At 38.1% G+C, this 20,907-nt stretch overlaps 1 protein-coding gene across 2 annotated transcripts in view; it reads left to right on the top strand.

Annotated features, from left to right (window-relative positions):
• The window catches only part of LOC148327632 (A-type voltage-gated potassium channel KCND3-like), a 61,441-nt gene extending 41,129 nt beyond the window's left edge, over positions 1–20,312 (top strand). For both annotated transcript variants that reach the window (XM_088310003.1, XM_088310004.1), the window contains 5 exons: positions 9,045–9,207; positions 13,290–13,391; positions 17,545–17,637; positions 17,715–17,965; positions 18,198–20,312. In XM_088310003.1, the coding sequence (XP_088166129.1) occupies positions 9,045–9,207; positions 13,290–13,391; positions 17,545–17,637; positions 17,715–17,965; positions 18,198–18,423 (835 nt within the window). In that variant the 3' untranslated portion in view covers positions 18,424–20,312. The remainder of the gene's footprint in view (positions 1–9,044; positions 9,208–13,289; positions 13,392–17,544; positions 17,638–17,714; positions 17,966–18,197) is intronic.
• Positions 20,313–20,907: the final 595 nt, after the last annotated feature.

Below are 20,907 nucleotides of genomic sequence, written 5' to 3' on the forward strand. Positions count from 1 at the left end.
TGATGATATGAGGCTCTTTGACAGTCAGGAATAATTGCCTTTTTAACACCGGGACTCCCACTTCAACTCTGAGGTGCAATTCATGGAAAAGCAACAGATGCCATCAGAAATGAATTCTTCGATCAAAATAAACAATGCTAGAACAGACTTGTCCACCAGACATGGTGATTTACGAATTGACCGTCATCCATGTGAATTTGAACCCGTTGAAATTGTGTAAAGGTGTAATTTAATAGTTTAATTCCATTAGAGTTCATTTAAAAAGTAATCATGGTTAGATCACTGAATTCTGCAGTGCAATAGGTTTGTTCATCTCCTGTCATCTTCCAATTAGTTTTCATCCCAATAATGAAGAAATTAGGCATTTTCATTTTGCTCCAAGCACTTCGATTTGTTGTGATGGTCCCTTAGCATCCTCAGTTACGGTCAGAATCACATATTTTGAAGACGGTGTGTGTTCAAACAGCTGCTTGGAGAGTTAAAGTGTCCACAGGCGTCACTATAAAGTAATAAACCGCTCAGCACATTCATATGCTGTCATGCTGCAAAACATCTGAGTAGGTTAAAAAAAAAAACTCCTGACGCTCTATTTTCTTTTAGTTTTCTCTGCAAAAATCGTCTCCTCCTGAGGAATATGATCGTGTATATGATGATATTTGAGTGATTTTCTTGCCACGTGGGAGGTCCGCAAACACCTTACTACAAAAATATGATACTTACCTGTCTTTGGGGAGCTCAAAGTTGTTTTTTTGAATTTTGGAAAGTCTCAAAAGTTTGTGGTTAATGAGCCAGCGTTTTGTCTTCACTCAAGAGGGGTCGCTGTATCAAGGTTACCTGTCATTTTATATCGACTCATCAATCACACCTGCACTTACTTCATTTCCTAGTGTCTATCGTTTAGCAGCTCAAATTTAAAAGTTCACCTCTCTCTATGATTTACCAGAAAAAAGAAGAAAAAAAAAGACTCAAACTTCAAATATTTTTGTCCATCTTACTTGTGGCATCTTGGTGCAGAGGAAATATGTTGGAGTTGAGGAGCTTCATTTGTCAAAAGTAGTTCTTCGCCACAACCATGGCATGTTGGTGCAGGGGAACTAGCTTGACGTGAGTGGTGGAGTTTCATTTTGACAAAGTAGTGCTTTGCCGCCAGATTGTGGAATCTTGGTGGTGTTATATTAAAGTGCATTGAGAAGCTCATTTCGACAAAAGTTATGCTATGCCACCATTTTGTGGCATTTGGGTACCAGGGAACTTTATTTGGTTGAGTTGAGACAGAATTTAGACAGAAGTAATGCTTTGGTACTATCTTTAGGCTTTTAAGTACTGATTTCATGGATTTAGGAGCTACATTTTGACAAAAAGTAGTGCTTTGCTGCCATTTTGTGGCATGTATAGGATATTGCAAATTTTAGAACCCGTGTGGATGTCTTGAAGATTTCGCTATTTGCAACAAAGCTTGGTTTGACAGGGTAAGACTGTTGGAACCATTTCATTTTAAGGCTCCTAACAGTAAGTCTGAGTCATCAACCAATCAAATACATCTGGTTCAGATTGAAAAGCTCACTTCGACCTTGCAAAACATTGCTCCAAATTTACTGAATATTTCATCATCTTGAGATGTTCCACACGCATCGCAATGTTAACTGCTCAGCCCGATAAATCTGTCCGCTATTATGCAACACTAATTCTCGCATCTCATGTGGAGAGGGGTGATGACAGAATGAAACGTCCATCCATCCATCTTCTGTACCGCTTCTCCTCACTCGGGTCGCGGGGGTGCTGGAGCCTATCCCAGCTATCTTTAGGCAGTACGTAGGGGACCACCTGAACTGGTTGCCAGCCAATTGCAGGGCACACAGAGACGAACAACCATCCGCACTCACACTCATACCTAGGGGCAATTTCGAGTGTTCAATCGGCCTGCCATGCATGTTTTTGGAATGTGGGAGGAAACCGGAGTACCCGGAGGAAACCCACGCAAGCACGGGGAGAACATGCAAACTCCACACAGGACGGCCGGAGCCGGGATCGAACCCACGTCCGATGCTGTCTCTCACTGTGAGGCCATCGTGCTAACCAGTCGTCCACCGTACCGCCCAGAATGAAACGTTCGGCCTCAAATTGACATAGTTTGAAAGGCTTAATGTAATGTCATTGTGCTCATATTTTAAACTAGAAAAAAAATAGCAGGGAGCGGAGGGTGCAGATCTCAGGAAGCACTTGCAACAAACATGGCAACCGTGCTACCCATCACTTATATGTTACTCCTCAATGTAATAAATAAGGCCTGTGAAAGTATATGTGATAAAAGGAGCAAAGGTCATATCAAAGGCACGCCAAAAAAGTGGCCCTGCCGCCTCTGGTAAAAAAAAAAATAAATAAATAAAAAATGGAAAAATCCTTGGTAGAGTTCCCACCTCAAATGTATTATTGCCTCTGTGCTTTTCACAAATGAGCGATAGCATCAATTTAACAGGAATTTGCCTTCACCTCCACAGGTCACCCCCGTGTGGTTAGCGAGTTGTCAGGTTGTCAGCGAAGGTTTTCAAAGAGCCTCCAAAGCATTCGGCGCACAGACTGACAAAATGGTCAAAGAATAAAAAGAGGAGAGTACCAAATGGGGTTAATTGCCTCATCTCATGAACATTCTGGTTCAACACCTCAAAGATTCTTCTGAGATTGAAGTACTGCAGTTCAGATAAAATGACCAAGTTTCAGATTGAGCTAAATATTGAAAGGTAAAGGATATCAATGTAAAGGAGGCAAACATAAGACAATTTGTTAAAATTAGTAGTTTCTATTATTTTTAACCACATTGGCAATGGGATTGTTTTCAGATTTGAATGTGGTCCACACAATAACGTCATAATTTTTCCGTCTTCTGATTGGTTGGTTAGAGCAAAACCAGTTGGAGCCACGACGAACTAGAAAAACATGTCTGTAGCAATGTGCCACAGTTGCATGCTGCTATCAGTGATGTGTTCAAAAGCACTAAAGCAGCGTTGGTAAGAACACTGTTGAAGCACAAGAATCTTACTGACGCCAAAGTCAAGACTAACAACTTGAAGTTAAGCATTGTGGGACTTCACAAATGTCACAAATGCGCCATGTCAGGTTTCAACCCAATGAAATATAACAAGAGGACGAAGAGAGATTCATATTTTCAAGATGGAAATTGGTGTTGGCTAATGAAAATATGAAGGTACAGCGCACACTCTGTGCTGTTGACAAAATGTTATCCAGCTTAAAAAACACCAGCCAACTGCTTTCGAGAGATTAACCGTTAACTGATTCACCGTTTTTTTTTCATAAAGGGGTCCTACGTGGATAAATATAACTAGCAATTGAATAATCGAATAACTGATGACGAACTAATTAAAACCTAATACAAACTTTCCTCAAATGCTTCTCAGTGATTCTGACGCCCATCTGGCGCAACACATTTGAAGCTCCAGACAAAAGAGATTTGTCACAGAAGCGCTTGATGGGTTGTTGGAATTATTGCGACGTCAGTGCGACAAGACGGATTCCGACAAATCCTTTTAATTAGCTTGCACTGTATGATCGAGCAAACTCAGGAAAGACACCGTCAGGTAACTGAACAGGAATTTTGATTCTTTCATCTTCCCTTTGAAGGATTCGCCCCAAAATAAAAATGCACAAAAAGCGAAAATCCTTGCTCTTAGCCGCAATGAGGCTAATAGTATCCTCCCGGCGTCTGTGTAGTTTAAGACCAGTGAAAAAAAAAAGCGATTGGGCAGTTTGGAGAATGTCAGTCCACTTTACCGCCAGGCGGCCGAACAAAGCAAGCAAAAGGCCAGTCATTTATGATCATTACAGGTAATTGCAGCAGAAAAAAACCGGAGGGACAAATTTGTATTTCCCTCTAATTGTATTAATTCATACCCTCTGGAAATCCAATCCAGCGATATTTTAATATTTAACTGTGACATTTGAACAGAACCTTACATTTCAATGACAGAATAAGAGCCAATTATGATATCAAGGAGGGAACTGAATTGAATTAAAATGCATTTCCATTTCTGTCTGAAATGTTATTTTATTATTATTACGCTAATTAATCATGGCCCAAGATTTAGTCTTAGTGTCTCTCTCTCTCTCTCTCTCTCTCTCTCTCTCTCTCTCTATATATATATATATATATATATATATATATATATATATATATATATATATATATATATAAATAATGATGTAATTTTAAAAAAGTTTGAAAAATAATATGATTTCCTACATAAGTCTTATGAAAGAGCATTGCATACAGCACAGCCTGCTTATTATTCTCATCTTTTTTCAAATGTAATTTCACCTCAACAAAAGTGAACATGAGTAATGGCACGTTTGACCATCACTCAAATGTGGGCGGGGGCAAGGCGGCACCGCTCACCACCTGCTTTATTGCTATTCTTTCCTGCATTGAAAGGAGGGAATGGGCTGGTACTAAAGGGGAGGTGAAGAAACAAAGTGGTCTGTTTTTACACCGGGGATATTAAAGCCACTGCACAAGCGAACGCCATCCATCACAACCGGCGCTTAGATGCGAGGCTGAGGGCTTTAACGTCACCTTCTCCACCTGACCTGCGCACACTTCATTTAAAACAGTCAATGAGGCCACGTGACTGATGGAGAGAGCAACAACTGAACAACAGTCTGGGCTGAGAATTAAGACATTTGTCTTGGTCTCTTCTTATTTTGAGCCAAAATTTGCCAAAGCGCACACATTGTGCTGCTTAATATTCATCCAGTCTACAAGCTGCCAAGTACAGCAAGTCCATTTATCACCTCAACTGTCACATGGCTTCTCACATTTACAGTTGGTCAACTGAAAAACCCTTTGAAGAAAGTCGGGGTGGCTTTTTCTTTGGCTTTTTTATATAAAGGGACCAATGATGTCAGAAAGGCAGAAATGTGATGATAACCATAGAATGGAAACTGAAATCTCCGCTGTCCTGGCTCAAGAAGAAAGACAAAGTGCTATCTTACCAGACAACTGGAGGGAACCCTCTCTTTGGCAAAAAATGCGAGTAAGTAGTTTAAAATTTTAATATACCTCCAAACTATGATCACTTCAAGATCACTCATCTTCCAACATTATACTTAAAATTAAATGGCCCGACCAATACAGATTATGTGTGACGAATTCCAGTATTTGCAGAATAAATTTATTAACTGGAAAAAAACATAATAAAAGTATATAATAATTCTTTGTTGGTCTCTTAACACATACAGCAAAACAGATATGAATTACAGGCAGATCTTGTGGCTGTTTTAGACTACTTTGCTTAACTTTATGAGAGAGATTTGGAAAAAAAATGGCAAAAATGAGCCAAGTTTATTTCCAATTTTTGTTTATTTTCAATTAAGTTTTTATTTTGTGTGATGTTGTGATCTGTTAATGTGTTAAATAAAAAAAAACGGCCAACGGGCAATTCTAAAAGAGCTAAAATCGGCCAGCTGATTAATCGACTGTGCCCTAATAAAAACAGAAATTATCATAAAAATGAAAATGTTCTGATTTGGGTGATTTTAGAGCCACAAACAGAATACTACCAGGTCCAGTGACTCATGCATCTCAGGGTTAATTCCACGCAAGTGTAACATCCCATCTAGTTTTAAAGGTATTTTTGAGTAAAATTAATATGTGTTGTTGTGGTACGGTTTAAGAGGTAAACTGGTGTGTGTGTGTGTGTGTGTGTGTGAGTGATTGATGACTTGATGGTCCAGTAACTCTGCCCCGTTATGTGTTTACAGCTGATTTTCACGTTCTGGTGTTCACGTCATCAATCTTGCTGGAATAAATAAAATTGACAAATTACAGTGTGAGCTCTTTACACCTGTCAAGGCAACACTAACACAACCATTTCACCGTCCTTTGGTTGTCCTTGCGACCGCGATAGTTGATGATCTTCATCGCTGTTGTAACAAAGTGCGACTTTGCTGCCGCTTTCTTTGAGTCTCCCAGGAGAAGAGGGTCGGATGGACGGATTGATTTCTTTGAATTAACGGTGCTTTTGCTTCTTCTGTCATTTGATTTGATGTGATTTTCATCACATCATCTGTTCGGAGCACGCTGTTCCTTCTGCGTGTTCTGACAAAGACACACAAAAAGAGATTAAAAAGGATGAAGCACATTTAGATACATTTCCCATCATCTTTTGTTTTTCCACATTAAGATTATATCTTTTTCTTATTTTTTGTCACATTCTTAATACTTTTCAAGACGAGGTTATGCATTGTTTAGTTGACAATCAGACAATCAGATAGCTACACTGCCATGTTTTTGTTGCATCAGTCATGCATCATTTATGACAGGTTTGGGCATAAATAATAGAGGGGGCCCCATCGGACTACGCTCTTCATAACAAGCAATGTCTGCCATCTAGTGCTAAATGGTGATATTACATATATAATATCACATATATTACACATATATATATATATATATATATATATATATATATATATGCACGTTATATGATAAATTATATATTATATATATATTATATATTAAAATTATACAGCCTGCAAACATATATACATATATAGATATATACAACTCCCCAAAATTCAAAAAGCGCGGCAGAACCTTCAATGTGTTTCCCACAAAAAAAAAAAAAAAGAAATGGTTTGGCTCACACCCCCAAATACAATAAAACAAAACCCAAGCATTACGAAATATATTGAGAAAACATTTGATTTTTATAAAAAAAAATTACGATTATGTGAATCTGTGGGTGCCAAACTGCGAGTATGACGCGGTCCACTGAGTAAGGTCTAATTCCAAATAATTCTAAAAAACAAAAAATATATTTTTTTTTCTTCTAAATTAATCGAGTTGCCACTCAGTGTTTGGTACCCTGACCGCCACCAGTTGCCCATCCCTTATCAATAATTTACCTCATGTATCTTTTTTTGTCCTTAGTCAAAGCTTATATGGTTATACCACAGCTGCAGGGAGCGAAATAATAATGTGCCAGGATGTCCAATCCCCACTATTTGCCGGGAGAGATTGACCAAGCCTCGAAGTGAGCATCTGTGAGTAACTGACAGCCACCCAAAACGGTTTGTAATTACCTCAAGATGACATAAGAAGACAGCAAAGCAATCTCTCCATTGGACGAAACCATAGCCTGCCTAGCTGCCTTTCAGTCACCAACATACACTGTGTTTGACTGACTCACAATGACGACGACTCGCCGTATTGAGAAATGAAGGCACCTTATATTGCCGCTTGCTCAACGTTCCTAACTTGAACTTGAACATTGATTTTGCTGCTGCGTTTTCACCTTGTTTTCTGTCTCCATGGCAAAAATGCCACATTGTGTATAATACGGTTGCACTGATTAGTTTGGGAGAAGCGCTACAAGCACATTTCGGTAACGATGCGATTATCATTTTTTTTCTCAGCAAACTCCTCAAATATTTGTTTGAGTCATGCTGTCAGATTCATCCACAATGAAATTAAAGCAAATTGTTAGTTCATCATCTATACGGTAAGTGCTCACTTTCAGTGGCTTAATGCTAATGCTAACACTAAATAGCATCTATGTTTGCGTGCTGAAACCCTTTATACAAATACTTGAACACAAACCCTACACTAATACGTTGACAGACAATACAAATTCTTTATCTTCTGCAACGAATGACTAATATTGGAGCCGCACTGATGAGCTGCGAAGAGTTGAGATTTCTCATTGAACAGTTTAGTAAACCTGCAGTGTGGGACGATAAGCATAAAATGTAAATATAACAATTTGGGTGCTGGAAAGGATGAATGAATTTCCATTCATTTCAGTGGGAAATGTGGCTCAATTTAAGAATGTTTCGAATTACAAACGAGGCCATGGAATGAATTAAGTTTGTAATTTGAGGCACCTCTATATATCCGTCTGTCTGTCTTATACTGCCCTTAGGTGGCCAAGGCGGCCACGCCAGAAAGAGCAGCACAATTGTTATTCACTTGATGTACTTACAAATATTTGGGTGCTTGTAAAGAGCAGAGGGCATGGGGGGGGGCTTACTCACTGTATCATAAGTGACACAAAATGTGGTTACCATGGATTGGATTCATACTGTGTGTGTATGTAGAGGCGGGTTCCTAAACTAGCCCTAATCTGCTATTATGAAGCTGAAGTTTGGAGGAAGCTGCAGACTGCGCAGGGGGAAGTCGATCCAATAATCCAGTCCTCAGTGCACTTTTCGAAACAAAGACTCAAGAGCTTCGGGGCTCAGGAAACAGTCCAACACCTGCCTACTTCTGGGGCTGAGGAGTCTTATAGTGTCAGGATGGAGGAAGCTAAGGGATAGAGACAGCAAAATGCCTCAAAAGTCAATATCAAATTGCACTGTGCAATGTTTCAATGTGAACATTTGAGTTGTTAACAGACATTATTGCAGTCATTTTGTTGCACGGTTCATTAAAGTGGAAGTCAAGTCAAAAATGGAATTTGCAATAAAATTTTCGATGCGGCCCCCACTAGTTTTAACATGGAATAATGATTAATATTGCGTATGTGGAATAAGAATTATGCTACAAAATCCACTTGTTTTATCTGTTTTAGAGGGTGGCAATTTTTTCACTTGCTGTCGACATCACAGAAGCTCAGGGCAAAATGGCTGCTTCTGAAACAGATTAAAAACTGGTGGATTTTGTAGCATAATCTATATTTTGCAAATGCAATATTAAATTCTCTAATCTCGTTGCACACTTGAGTACAATGACAATAAAGGGATTTCTAATTCTAAACAGAATGGCATGCTGCGATTAGTGGGGACATTTTTTTTTTATTTGCTTCCAATTTAATATAAGAAATAGGTGCCATGCTCAAGGACAGGAAGAATGAAAACATGAGATGCATTTTGTGCAATTTATCCAACCATTTTCTTTGGATTGCTATTCTCCCTATTCTAGTTTTCAAGCTACTTTTTTGACTACCGGTTTGAATGGCATCTAAATTGTTCCAAACATCTGCACAGCACATGTGGCCAAACATATTCCAACCTGTAATCCATGTCACCTTCAGATACGGAGACATGGTGCCAAAGACCATCGCTGGAAAGATCTTCGGCTCTATCTGTTCGCTGAGCGGCGTGCTTGTCATCGCCCTGCCTGTGCCCGTCATTGTTTCCAACTTCAGTCGCATCTACCACCAGAATCAGAGGGCAGACAAACGCCGTGCCCAGAAGGTAAAACATTTGAGCTTCTACGATAAGGAAAATGTATGACAAGATTGACTAATGTTTTTTTTGTTTGTTTTTTGAACTTGGAGAATTTGTCCTGTTCTGCAACCTAGTCATGCCAGCAGCAGCGTACTGAGATGATTATTTTTAAGGCCTGACATAAATAAAAAAAATCTGAAAGAAAAAGTATCAAGGACAAAAGGTTTGACCTCAATGAACCATTTGTCCAATGCTACTAACCCCCCAAAACTCAGAAATGTATTGCCCTTTTATTTGACATTCTTGTGTCTCACACACACACATACACGCACGCACAAACACACACACGCACTCCATAGCCAAGTGTTAAATGTTAGCTATCCACCCACTGCGCTCATCTAGTGCGCCTGACCTTTTCCACCGGACTACATAAGAGAAGCATTAAGCTAAGAGTTGCTTCGCTGAGAGCTAATTGAGGAGGCTGTGATAAGGCCGGATGCGTATTTGTCTCATGTAAACACTCACTGGACGCTTCATTAAGTGAACTTGCAGTCTCTGTCAAATGAGAAAAAAAACACAAATGAACATAAATACCAAAGAGTTGCAGTGAAAAAGTCTGACGCCACATTTCACTCAAAATTTTAAACAAACAAAAAAATTAAGTGAACGCACAGTAAGTAGAGATTACGTATTGCGGGCGTCAGCCCGAAACCTCATAAGTGACGGTATTTTTTTTAAGCTATACTATTGGTCAGTCCACATGTGTCAGTATTGTATTCACAAATTATTGCGCAATCTTTAGTGTTGAAAATGGCTTGCGCTCTTGGATGTTGAAATGTTGATGGATGAACTTCTGAAAAGTGACTAGTTTGGAGGTACAAGTTTTCAGACCCAGACCAGTGATATAAATAAATGAACATTAAACGTCACTTTTATTTTTAACAAGCAATCTTTTTGGAAGATGGCAAGGAGAGTGGAGGAATGAGTAGCGGTTACTGTATTTTAGTATTTAAATACTTTCGCGACAACAGCATCCTCGATTTATTTTTTCGAGCCAGTATGAAGCAAATAGTTGATGTAGACTCCCCGTACAACTTGGCGAGATCAGCCACGCGTACAAAGTTCTTTCCTGAATTCTATCGTGTTTCTCAATTATAGCAAAATGCTAGCACTCGGACCTTACTTTGGCTCCCTGATGTTTAATACATAAGCACAAAATAAATAAATAAATAAATAGATTACGTTATGAAATGCAAATACCTTTTGGATTAACGTTCGGCGTGACGTTGACTAAATGAGAAAAGACGGCGTCATAAACACATCAGGTATGTTCGGTGGGCGCTGGATTCCTGGAAATGAGCGGCATAATGTGGTTTTGGTGCAAAAAAACAAAAGAAGTGTCGTTGGGGAAAAAAAGGCATTGAAAGCAGGGGCAAGCGAGAAAAGAAAAGAATTTGTCCATTCATTTTCTGTGTGCTTGTCCTTGGCTGACTGGACAGCAGATTTTGTTAATTAATTCATTCATTTAAAATTTGAAGGAAGCTGTATTACTTGCAGGAAGTCCAGCACAGTCAAAGAAGCTGAGATTCAAACCCTAGAAACCTCAGAAATGAAAGGCGGATATGCTAACGATGAGGCCACAATTTTGCCCGTTAGGCAAAACATTTAAATGACTTTGTTTCAAACACGGGGCCACAGTTTACAATGTTCCTAACATATAAGGTTTTGAGGTTACGAGCGGGGTGACATCTCTGCTGTAGGAATGAAACTGCAAAATCTTTCCAGAGTGGGAAGACGATCCAGTCATTAAATATAATTACGCTTTAAACTCCACTTTCAGAGTTGAGTTGTTGTCAGTTTTATCAACTCCTCTTAATTTGTGAGATTTTCCCAACTAAGAATACTATCTGCCGACTTTCCAGGCTTGAGAAGTTTCACGCCGAGAATATAACAAGCCTTTTTTGTTGACGTTCCCTGACAGAGGAGTAAAGAGACAATTATCATAAGCAAACGATGACAGTAGATGCCAGCAACAATAATTCAGCGGACGACAAATGCACAACACGCACCATTAAACACGAGGGGGAGTTACATTTAAGTATCGTAGCATTCACAATATTGCTGGCATTCATTTTTTACATTATTATTCTCATTACTTCAAACTAGTTCTGATTATTCTTATTTTCCGTCTTTATTTTTGTGACATTAAAACCACATTTTCACAACTTTGCAATTGAAGTCCCAGAACATTCGGACTTATTGATTTATTTTTGTAACAACTTCATTTGCGCAACTTTCTCGTAACCTTCCAAATTTTTCGTAATATTCCGACATCGTTCACGTAACATTGCAATTAATGTGTTGTACAACTTTCAAAACTTTTGGATTAGTTCATGTGACAGCACAACAACGTCATTTGTTGTTTTGAACAATGAACAATTAATTCATTCTCGTAACTTTATGACTGAATTCCTCTCACGTTGCAATTCATAATATTACAACATTTTTCCCACAACATTGACTTTTTTATTGTTATAACTTTGTAACAATCTAATTTAATTGTCAGAACTTTCCACTAGAAATGTAATATCATTAAAACATCATCATTGTTTACCAACTAATTAATGTAATGTTATGACTTACTTTCTCTAATTTTTCAACTTCATTACCTATCGGTACGATTTCATTTTTGTAATAATATTTAGAACTTAACATTTTATACCCGTAGCGTTCCAACTTTATTAGCACATCCAAACAACTTCCCAGAACTTTTGACACTTTCTCATAACATGATTTATTATTTTTAACATTGCAACATGTTTCTCATTTTGTTTCATTTGTGTGACATTAACTTTAGTTCGGGATGATTGTGACTTCATCATTATGACATGAACTTTACTTTATTCCTTTTTTTATTATTTCAATTCTCATAACATTGACTTTACATTAAAAATTCTTAAATTTCTTGCACAAACTGATATTAGTAATACTTGACTTTGTCTCACATTCAAATTTTTCCCTTCCAGTTCTTCATAATATTCCATTTGCCAATACTGATCTTTTTTTCTAAACCTCATCGCGAATGACGTTGAATTTGACTAAAGCTGACCTCCGACAAAGTCAGAGCTCAGTAAACTTAACTCAACCTCCATTAGGACCCAATCGACCATCAAACGACTGACAGATGCTCGCAAGCCCGACCAATCGCAATCGACTTCCTGCCGGATCAGAGTCAGTTATTCCCTCACAATCTTGCTCCTCGTGTCAAGCGCAACCTTTGATCAACCAAGATGAGCACGAGGCAGCATTCTCGCTGTCAAACTCATTCTCTCATTAACTGAGCGCAACAGTCGGGCTCACTCCATTAAACATGCCACGCAGGAAAGCGTGAGAGTTATATCGCTGCGCATGTATATATCTGCGGCTACAATTTCAAAAAGTTCCCCAACTAATTCTGACTTTATGAGTTATGTCAGGTCTGGTTTATTGGTCCGCGTGAGGAGCCGAACCCGGAGATCGCTCACTTTTACAAGCACTTGAGGCAGCTTCATATCCTTCACACCTCCCCTAATATCCTCTTCATTTGAGCAAATTTCATTCCGATATCATCTCTCTCCCATTCTGTGTCTCTCTCGATCGCCCTCCCTCTGCTGAGTTATCAAATCCATCTTTCCGAAGGGCTGACTCATTTATTTTAGTACAAACGCCTCTCTCGAGACAGCGAGAGAGGGAGAAAGAATTTAAAGTGTTTAACTCCAGTCGCGTTTTTCACCCTCTTCAAAGCCGCGACTTGAATGCAGGACACAGGAGAGCGTTTGGATTAGGCAACTTCACAGGATTGATGTCGCGAGGTGGATTCCAAGTAATCACTTAGCTGTGAGGCGTTTTTATATGGACACAGTTTGTGACTTTACTAGCATATTAAGTTTGAATTTGGGCTATCAATCACAAATCCTTTTAGAATCAATTATACTATTAATTATTCGGGTAAGTTATTGAGTTTCGTTTGGTCAAGTTTTTGAATTGGAGTCTGTCCATTAAACAAAACACAAGTCATGATGCTGTCCACCTGCCTGACATGTTCTTCTCCTCTTTTTTTTTTTCTCCAGAAAGCCCGAATGGCCCGTATACATTTAGCCAAGTCCGGCAGCGCCAACGCCTTCCTGCTGAGCAAACGCAACGGACTCCTAAACGATCTGCTGGAGCTGACGGTGAGGAATGACCTCTGACCCTTCAAATGCCAACAGTGAAGTCGTTGTAAAGAAGTTCCATCAAAGGCAGTGCTGTTTTTTTTATTCATTATACAACTGAAACAGCTTAACCGTGCACATCCACGTGTTGCTCGTCAGACTTCACAAGGCTCCGTCATTACAGCCCCACAGACCAAATGACAATCTTGCCCAATAATTTGGTAAGTGAGATTCAGGTTCACTCAAGAAATGAATCCAAAAACAGCGATATATTTACGAGACTGAAGAGGAAAAAAAGCCATAAAATAAAAAGAAAAACTGCATAATATTATGATGTCGCTTGAGACCAATGTCAATTTTATTAGAATAAATTTGCAACTTAACAAAAAGAAAGTCAAGTTATAAGAAGAGTCAGCGTTACAAGAATGATGTCGTAATGTTCCAAGAATTAATGATGCAATGAAGGAATTTGAAATAGTGTCAGAATGAAGTTGTAATGTGACGAGAATTAACTTGTAACGCTACAAATAAAGTTGTAATTTTAGAATGAAGTCGTTACATTACAAGAATGGAGTTGTAAAGTAAGTAAGGAGAAGTAAGTTGTTTTGTAACAAAATTAAAGTCGTGACATTGACATTTTACAAGAATAAAGTTAAATTGTTTGAAAAAAAAATGTAGTTGTGTTACAATTATAGTGTAGAATTACAATAATTAGTCTGTAACACACCGAGAATGAAGTCGTAACATTATGACAATTAGGTTGTAAAAGAAAAAAAAGAAGATAGAATAGACGCTGTTCATATCTGACTTTATTAAAAGCGGACAGATTGTTTGTTTAGATTCAGTTTGGGAGATTAATGAGACTGGTTCTTGTCGAACAGCATTCCTAATTGCAGTCCACTAAACTAGATAGCTTTACTTCTTGCACACGCGCACACACGTTAATCCTCTCACTTCGAAACACCCTCAAAATGACAATTACTGCTTTAATTAACCGAGGAACATTTTAAAAGTCCTTCCGAAGGCGATAAAGAGCAGAGGAAGTCGGAATGACTACATTCTCGGGGCGGAGGTCGTAAGAGCGAAATCACACACAGTCGTTTTCACACTTGTCTGCCATCCAACAATTTGATTAAAGACTTGCCTGCAAAACCAAAGTCAGATTGAAACTTTTATCCTGCTTGCTTTGTTGCTCCTGGTAATAATTTACTATCATGTATATCCAAATCAATTGCGAAAATGAACAACGCTAATCATGTTTTTTTTCAAGTTCACAACACACCCTGCACTGTTCCCTCATATTTCCAAGCATCACCTTTTGTGTGGAAGTATGCGGGACACACTTACAATACACACACGCATTCTGTCTTCATCCTGCAAAAAAGAGCCATCCACATCATCAATAAAACCCATTACAGACAGCACACGAATCCACTCTTCATTAAATTCCAATTCCTCAAATTCCATGATCTAATTAACTCATAAAATTCTCCAAATCATGCACCAAGCAATAAACCTGCAGTTACCCAACAGTTGTTCCAACTGGTAGACAATATACATAATACCAGAGGGAACCTCATATAAAAAAAAAAAAATAAATCAGAGCAAACGCAAAACTCAAAGGTGGAAGCCGATGGAATAACTGTAATATGAAGATGAAGTCATGTAACACCTTAAACCAAACTAAAGAAAACATTCAGACAAATCTCATTTTTTTTCTTTCATTCACACATTGTGTATATGTGTGAGTGCATATATATATATATATATATATATATATATATATATATATATATATATATATATATATATATCGCTCTAATAAAAATGACTTGTATTCCTTCAAAGAGAAAAGGGCCTCATGTGGTTCAGCATAGATATGATATGAAAAATATATTTTTCACTTTCGTGCCATGACATGATCAATAACAATCTCGAGCTCCGCTTGAAATATGTGTGTTGTGGGGGTTAAAGCAAGTTGAGGGTTCACGCCAGCCAATGTGGGGGTGGCACTAATCCTCAGAGTTGCCTCTTCAGTGGCTTTGCAGACTTCTTCTGATTTCTGGCTGTCAAAATCACTAAAAAGAAACTACAGAATAAAAAAAACATGCAGCCTCACAAGTGTAAGAATATACTAAAAGGTGGAATATGGATTAATGATATGACCGTAGGTACTTTATAGGGCACTGGAAAATATATTTTAAAAAAAGAAATTGGGTTCTTGCTTAGAACCTTGGAAATGTTGAGGACAGACATCTCGTTTTGCATTCATGTATCAAACTGCTCATCTGATTGTTGCGTTATGCTTCATTTGATTCATCCGCCCTCTCTCTTCCTCTTCTTCCACCGTCGTTACGATGTATCTCTTAACACCACCACATGGCTTATATCCTTCCATTTCCTCAAATCCATTTGGATCTAATCGAATCGGGAGTCGATGCTGGCGCTTGAGCATTACCATATAAATGCCATCTGCAAGTAGCCCTCGACAAATCTACCGCGAGGCCGCCGGCGAGTCAAATTATAGTGGCACGTAGGCGGCTGTCAAGTCAGTCACTGGTCGTGAAGCGATATGTGACGCTTTTCTCCGTCAGTTAAATTAACTGTCGCCTCCTGGCTTCCTATTAGGATTTGTATTTGTTTTGACGGAGTTTATTAGTGGAACACGTCAGGCTCATTATCATATATGGTGCCTTCTTGAATGTTCTCTCAATTTCTAACTACCTTAGTGTCTTTGTTTCATTACATCTGAACTGAATTTTCTTTATATATATATATAATTCTAATATATATAAAAAAATAGTATATATAAAATAGGACCAAATCTGTCCTGAAAGGTGTGGCTTCTCTTGAATTTTTTTTTTTTGTCCACCAAATTCATGTTCCTATAAGAAAAACGGACTTTTTCCAAAAATGACCAAGCTAATTTTGGGGAGTCAAGCACAGTACACCAAATGTTGTGAGTTTTTGATTATTGCAGCTCTGCCATGGTTCATATGAAAAGACAGCCTAGCACTGAAACTTGATGCCACTGAAAAGGAGGAATGCAATCATGGAGAAGCTGTCATGTTCTCGAGCCCACGTTCTTCTAGTTGTGTTCACGAGTGTGTGGAATGTGAATGAGAATCTTTGCAGCTTGATCGCCCGCGCTCCGAACCCTTTGAGCACACGTGCTGGGACCAAATGCAATTGTTTTTCCATTTTCATTTTACTTTGCAATGCTTGAGACGAACCCTTTGAAAGTCCCATTTGGGAACGTAATCCTTAATGGGTTTTTTTTTTGTTGTTGTTGTGGTTGTTTTGGTTTTCATGCTGTCAAAAGTGCCATGCATTGCTTACTCCAAGGCTGTCTGCGACATCCGCTAACGCTGCTCTGTGCCAGCTTTTTACAACACACGAGATCATTATTGGAAGTCGACAAGCTGAATCAACAAGTGCATAGCAGTATCTTTCATAGCGTTAATTAGTGATAATTCTGAGAAAAAATACATTTAGTAAATGTAAATCAACATTACAAAAGGATTAATTATGTATCCTGATTATTAAAAAAAATCTACATATAGATGTGGATGTGTATTCTTTTTTGTATATATATATATATATATATATATATATATATGTGTGTATGTGTAAGAGAATTTTATTAGATTAACCAGAGCTTTGAATGTGGAACTCATGACCAATCATTTCATTAAAAAGTTTTTGATCAACCCTTTTAGTCCACCACGTTTGAGGGGGTCCAGCACTATCAACCCCTTTTTTTCTAATCAGTTAATCACTTAACTTAAAATAACTATCAAAAAGATTCAAATATTTGCACATAAACACATTTTAGAATTTCATATGTAAGCATTGGTATATTAAATTTGTGGCGCTTGATGAAGAGATAATTCAGTGCTGTTATTATACAATAATACAGCAATTAATCAAATGTGTACATACATTACATGTATATGTATGTATTTATGTATATGTATGTATTCATGCATGTATATATGTTTATGTAATTTAATCAGATATGTATGAAATCATATGTATAGATAGGGGTATGTATATTATATATGTGTTTATATATATATGATTTTCCATCCAATCCAGATCTGGATGTAAAAAACAAAACCCCGCAAAAATATGTGGTTTAAGTTTCAAATTCCTACTCACTTTCTTCCATCAGAGTGCCAATGCAGGTGAGCAAAAGGCGCCCCAATCATCGTGTCTTTTAGAGAGCCAACATCACCATCTGCTGCACTGTCTGGAGAAAACCACTGTAGGGTAAACACCTTCAACTTCTCTCTCCTACCGCCTCTTTGTGTTTTCAACCTTCTGATGCATGTCCCCCTCCAGGCTCATGAGTTTGTAGATGAGCAGTTATATGAACAGAACTATTTAGAAGCCATGATCCAGAGCTTCCCCACCCGGAGAGCATCGGTGAGCAGCTGTGACGCCGCAACACCGACCTGCTGCGGCCGGAGGGCCAAGAGGAACACCACCTTGCCCAATGCCGCTCTGCAGCCTGGACCCAACCAACAGGGCCCCTTGCAGGAGCTCAGCGCCATCCACATCCAGTGTGCCGATAGGCCACCGCGTTCAACCAGGTGAAATACATCGCCATGAACAAGCCTAACAAGACAGCACCTAGTGAGAGCTATAATGTATCCTGTATCCTTTAATAAATCAGAGAGGGAGAGAGAGAGAGAGAGATAAGACATTTAAGTCAAAATGTCAACACTAAAATATATTATACATAAAAATATTGTAATAAAAATATTGTAATAAAACAAGCATGTGCTGTATATACAATAAATGATGTGGTTTGGTTCCTTGTAGTCGTTCAAAACTCAACCTGAAAGCGGACGACGTTGGGAGGCTCAATTGTAAGGGCAGCCGGATCACCACGGCCATCGTCAGCCTCCCGTCACCCCCCGCCCTGACCACACCAGACGGTGACAACCTCCGCGGTCCCCCCCTCCGCAGGCCGCCGCCCCCGTCCCCTGGCCCCAGCATCCAGACCACCACCAGCTCGGCCAACGTCGTCAAAGTGTCGGCCCTGTGACACTATACGCTACGGAGACTTTTGTAAATATGCGATGGACACGGATGACCATGTCACAGTGGAAGCTTTGAAAGACACTGCGGTGCAATTAGCATATCTGTCCAGCGGGTGGCGCTGTTCAGCTTCTACAAACTCTAGTTCAATAGTTCAAAGAATGTTTTATTGTCTGAAAAGTGTTGATTCTGCTTACTTGAATTTGCAAATGGCCTTTTCTTTGAAGCGTCAATTTAAAAACATTACAATATGGAACAGTTTAAATTTATTTTGTTTTCTAAAACTATCTGCAACCAGTTCATGGGGAGCCCCACTTCTCGCTCTAAAAGCTAAAAGTTGTTCAGGTCAAAACTTTGAGCCAAATGAGTGTTTTTTTTGTTTTGTTTTTTTCACTTTGTCCTCTCGTTTTTTTGTTGTTTTTTTAATTTAATTTTAATTTATCTATTATTTTATTTATTTTTTTACATTTTGTTTCCATTTGTTTTTTTTGTTGTTGTTTTTTTTTAACCATATATCAATAATTAATTGCGTAACAAGCCACTCAATGAATGACCCGTATGAACAAAAGTATTTGGGTCACTGTTGCATCTACTGAAAGTGAAAGTGTTTATTTTTTTTTTTTTTTTTTACACAGATTTTAGTCAGTCCAATTGAACCGGTGGAGGCATAACAAAATACTTGTTCTCACTGTATATTGTATATGTAGTGTGTATGTGAATCATATTGAATATTGTATAGGGCGCAAAATCACATTGACACGTAAAGTCAAAAAATGGTGATAAGGTGAGAAAATGAGCATTTTTGGAAGGGAGGATGGATTTGGGGCAGCGCCGTCTCCATTTTGTGTCCTCTATGTCTGCTGTCCAACAAACCTGCAAATTTAGCAGGGGTTTTCGGGTAAAGTGTATACATATGGAGTGATTTTTGACAGAATTTTGAAATGAAGACAATTTTATACAAGATGAAGTGGAAACACGCTTTGAATGTATTCAAAACTGTTGAATTTACATGAAGATGCCGATAAATTAACACAGTTTAATGAGTACATTAATATTGTTGTTTTCAAAGGGGAAGTCAAGTCAAACTTTTTCTTTACAATATCTTTTATGCGCCCCCAATAGTCTGACATGGCATTCGGATTCAGATTTCATTTGTGTATTATGAACCAATAAAATCCACCCATTTTGGCCCATCACAGGGGGTGGCCATTTTGTCACTTGCTGTCGACTGAAAATGACATCACAGTTGCGCAGGGCTCAGGTAACGACCAATTATGGCTCACCTGTTTTTCTGAGTTTGCTCAGGTGACATTCGCAAGTTGAGCCATGAGGCACTGTGATGTCATTTGGAGTCGACAGCAAGTAGCAGAGTGGGCGCCCCCTGAGATGGATGAAAAATGTGGATTTTTCTGTTTAATTCATATTTCACAAATATTCATTAGAATATGATGTTTAGAACAGCAGGGCCGCATAGAACATATTATTGTAGACAATTTTTGTCTCGACTTCCCCATTAAGTCTTTCATCCTGTGGAAACGACTTCTTTAGCCACTATACATATTTCAAAGTGTGTCAGAGCCCATTTTGTCAGTGTTTTGCACTAATTTAGTCGGATTTCATACAAAAAACTTTCATTTGAGTATGATTTCTAACTACGACAAGTGACGCCGTTCAATGAAATCGGATTCATGTGTGTTCCATTCCTATGTTACAATACAAACTCAAAAGGGAGAAAACATTGTAAGAAAATGCTTGAAAGTAACCCAAATATGAAATTATATGATTGTTCTTGTGTCTGATAATGCAGAAAAGGGAATAAACGTCTGCTCGCTTGTCAGTTTTGTAAAAGTCTTGGCTTGGATGTTTGTGCTGCTGTTCTTTATCTTCTGTTTGTGTGCGTGGGTGTGTGGGACTCCTGTACTTGTTCGGACACAAGTGTCACATGACCATTAAAATCTGCTGCAACTGTCAATATTTGTATTTCTTCTATCTCGCTTGGGACCACAACTCTTAATAATAACATAAAAATTAAAACGGTGTTTAAGTATTAATAAAATATGACCAATTGTAAAAGCATTCGTATTAAATTAGTAATAGAAAGTATTCATACCAGTGGTAACATCAACATAATAACAATGTATTGTTTTTTGAAAACAAAGAAAACTTGAAGAACTGTCAAATTGATGGATAGATTTAAACTGCTGAACTCTTTTAAAAAAAATTTCAATTCAAACATACATATAAAACCACAAAATTCTTCAAGTATAAATACAGCTGGAGCTAATCAGAGATTAATGTAAAAAAAAAAAATCAATGCAATATTGAATTATCACTACAAAAATAGCAGTAGTAAATTATTTATAGTGTATTAACACATTTTAAAAATTCAATAATGAATATATGAATAATTTTATGTATGTATTAAGTGATTTTTAAGAAAGATTTTATTGGTTTATTAATGAGTGCATTTTTCTTTCAATTAAATTGAATC

The sequence above is a fragment of the Idiotropiscis lumnitzeri genome, chromosome 11, assembly GCF_059441095.1.
Source record: "Idiotropiscis lumnitzeri isolate Australia: NSW breed Sydney's pygmy pipehorse chromosome 11, RoL_Ilum_1.0, whole genome shotgun sequence".
Lineage (NCBI taxonomy): Eukaryota > Metazoa > Chordata > Actinopteri > Syngnathiformes > Syngnathidae > Idiotropiscis > Idiotropiscis lumnitzeri.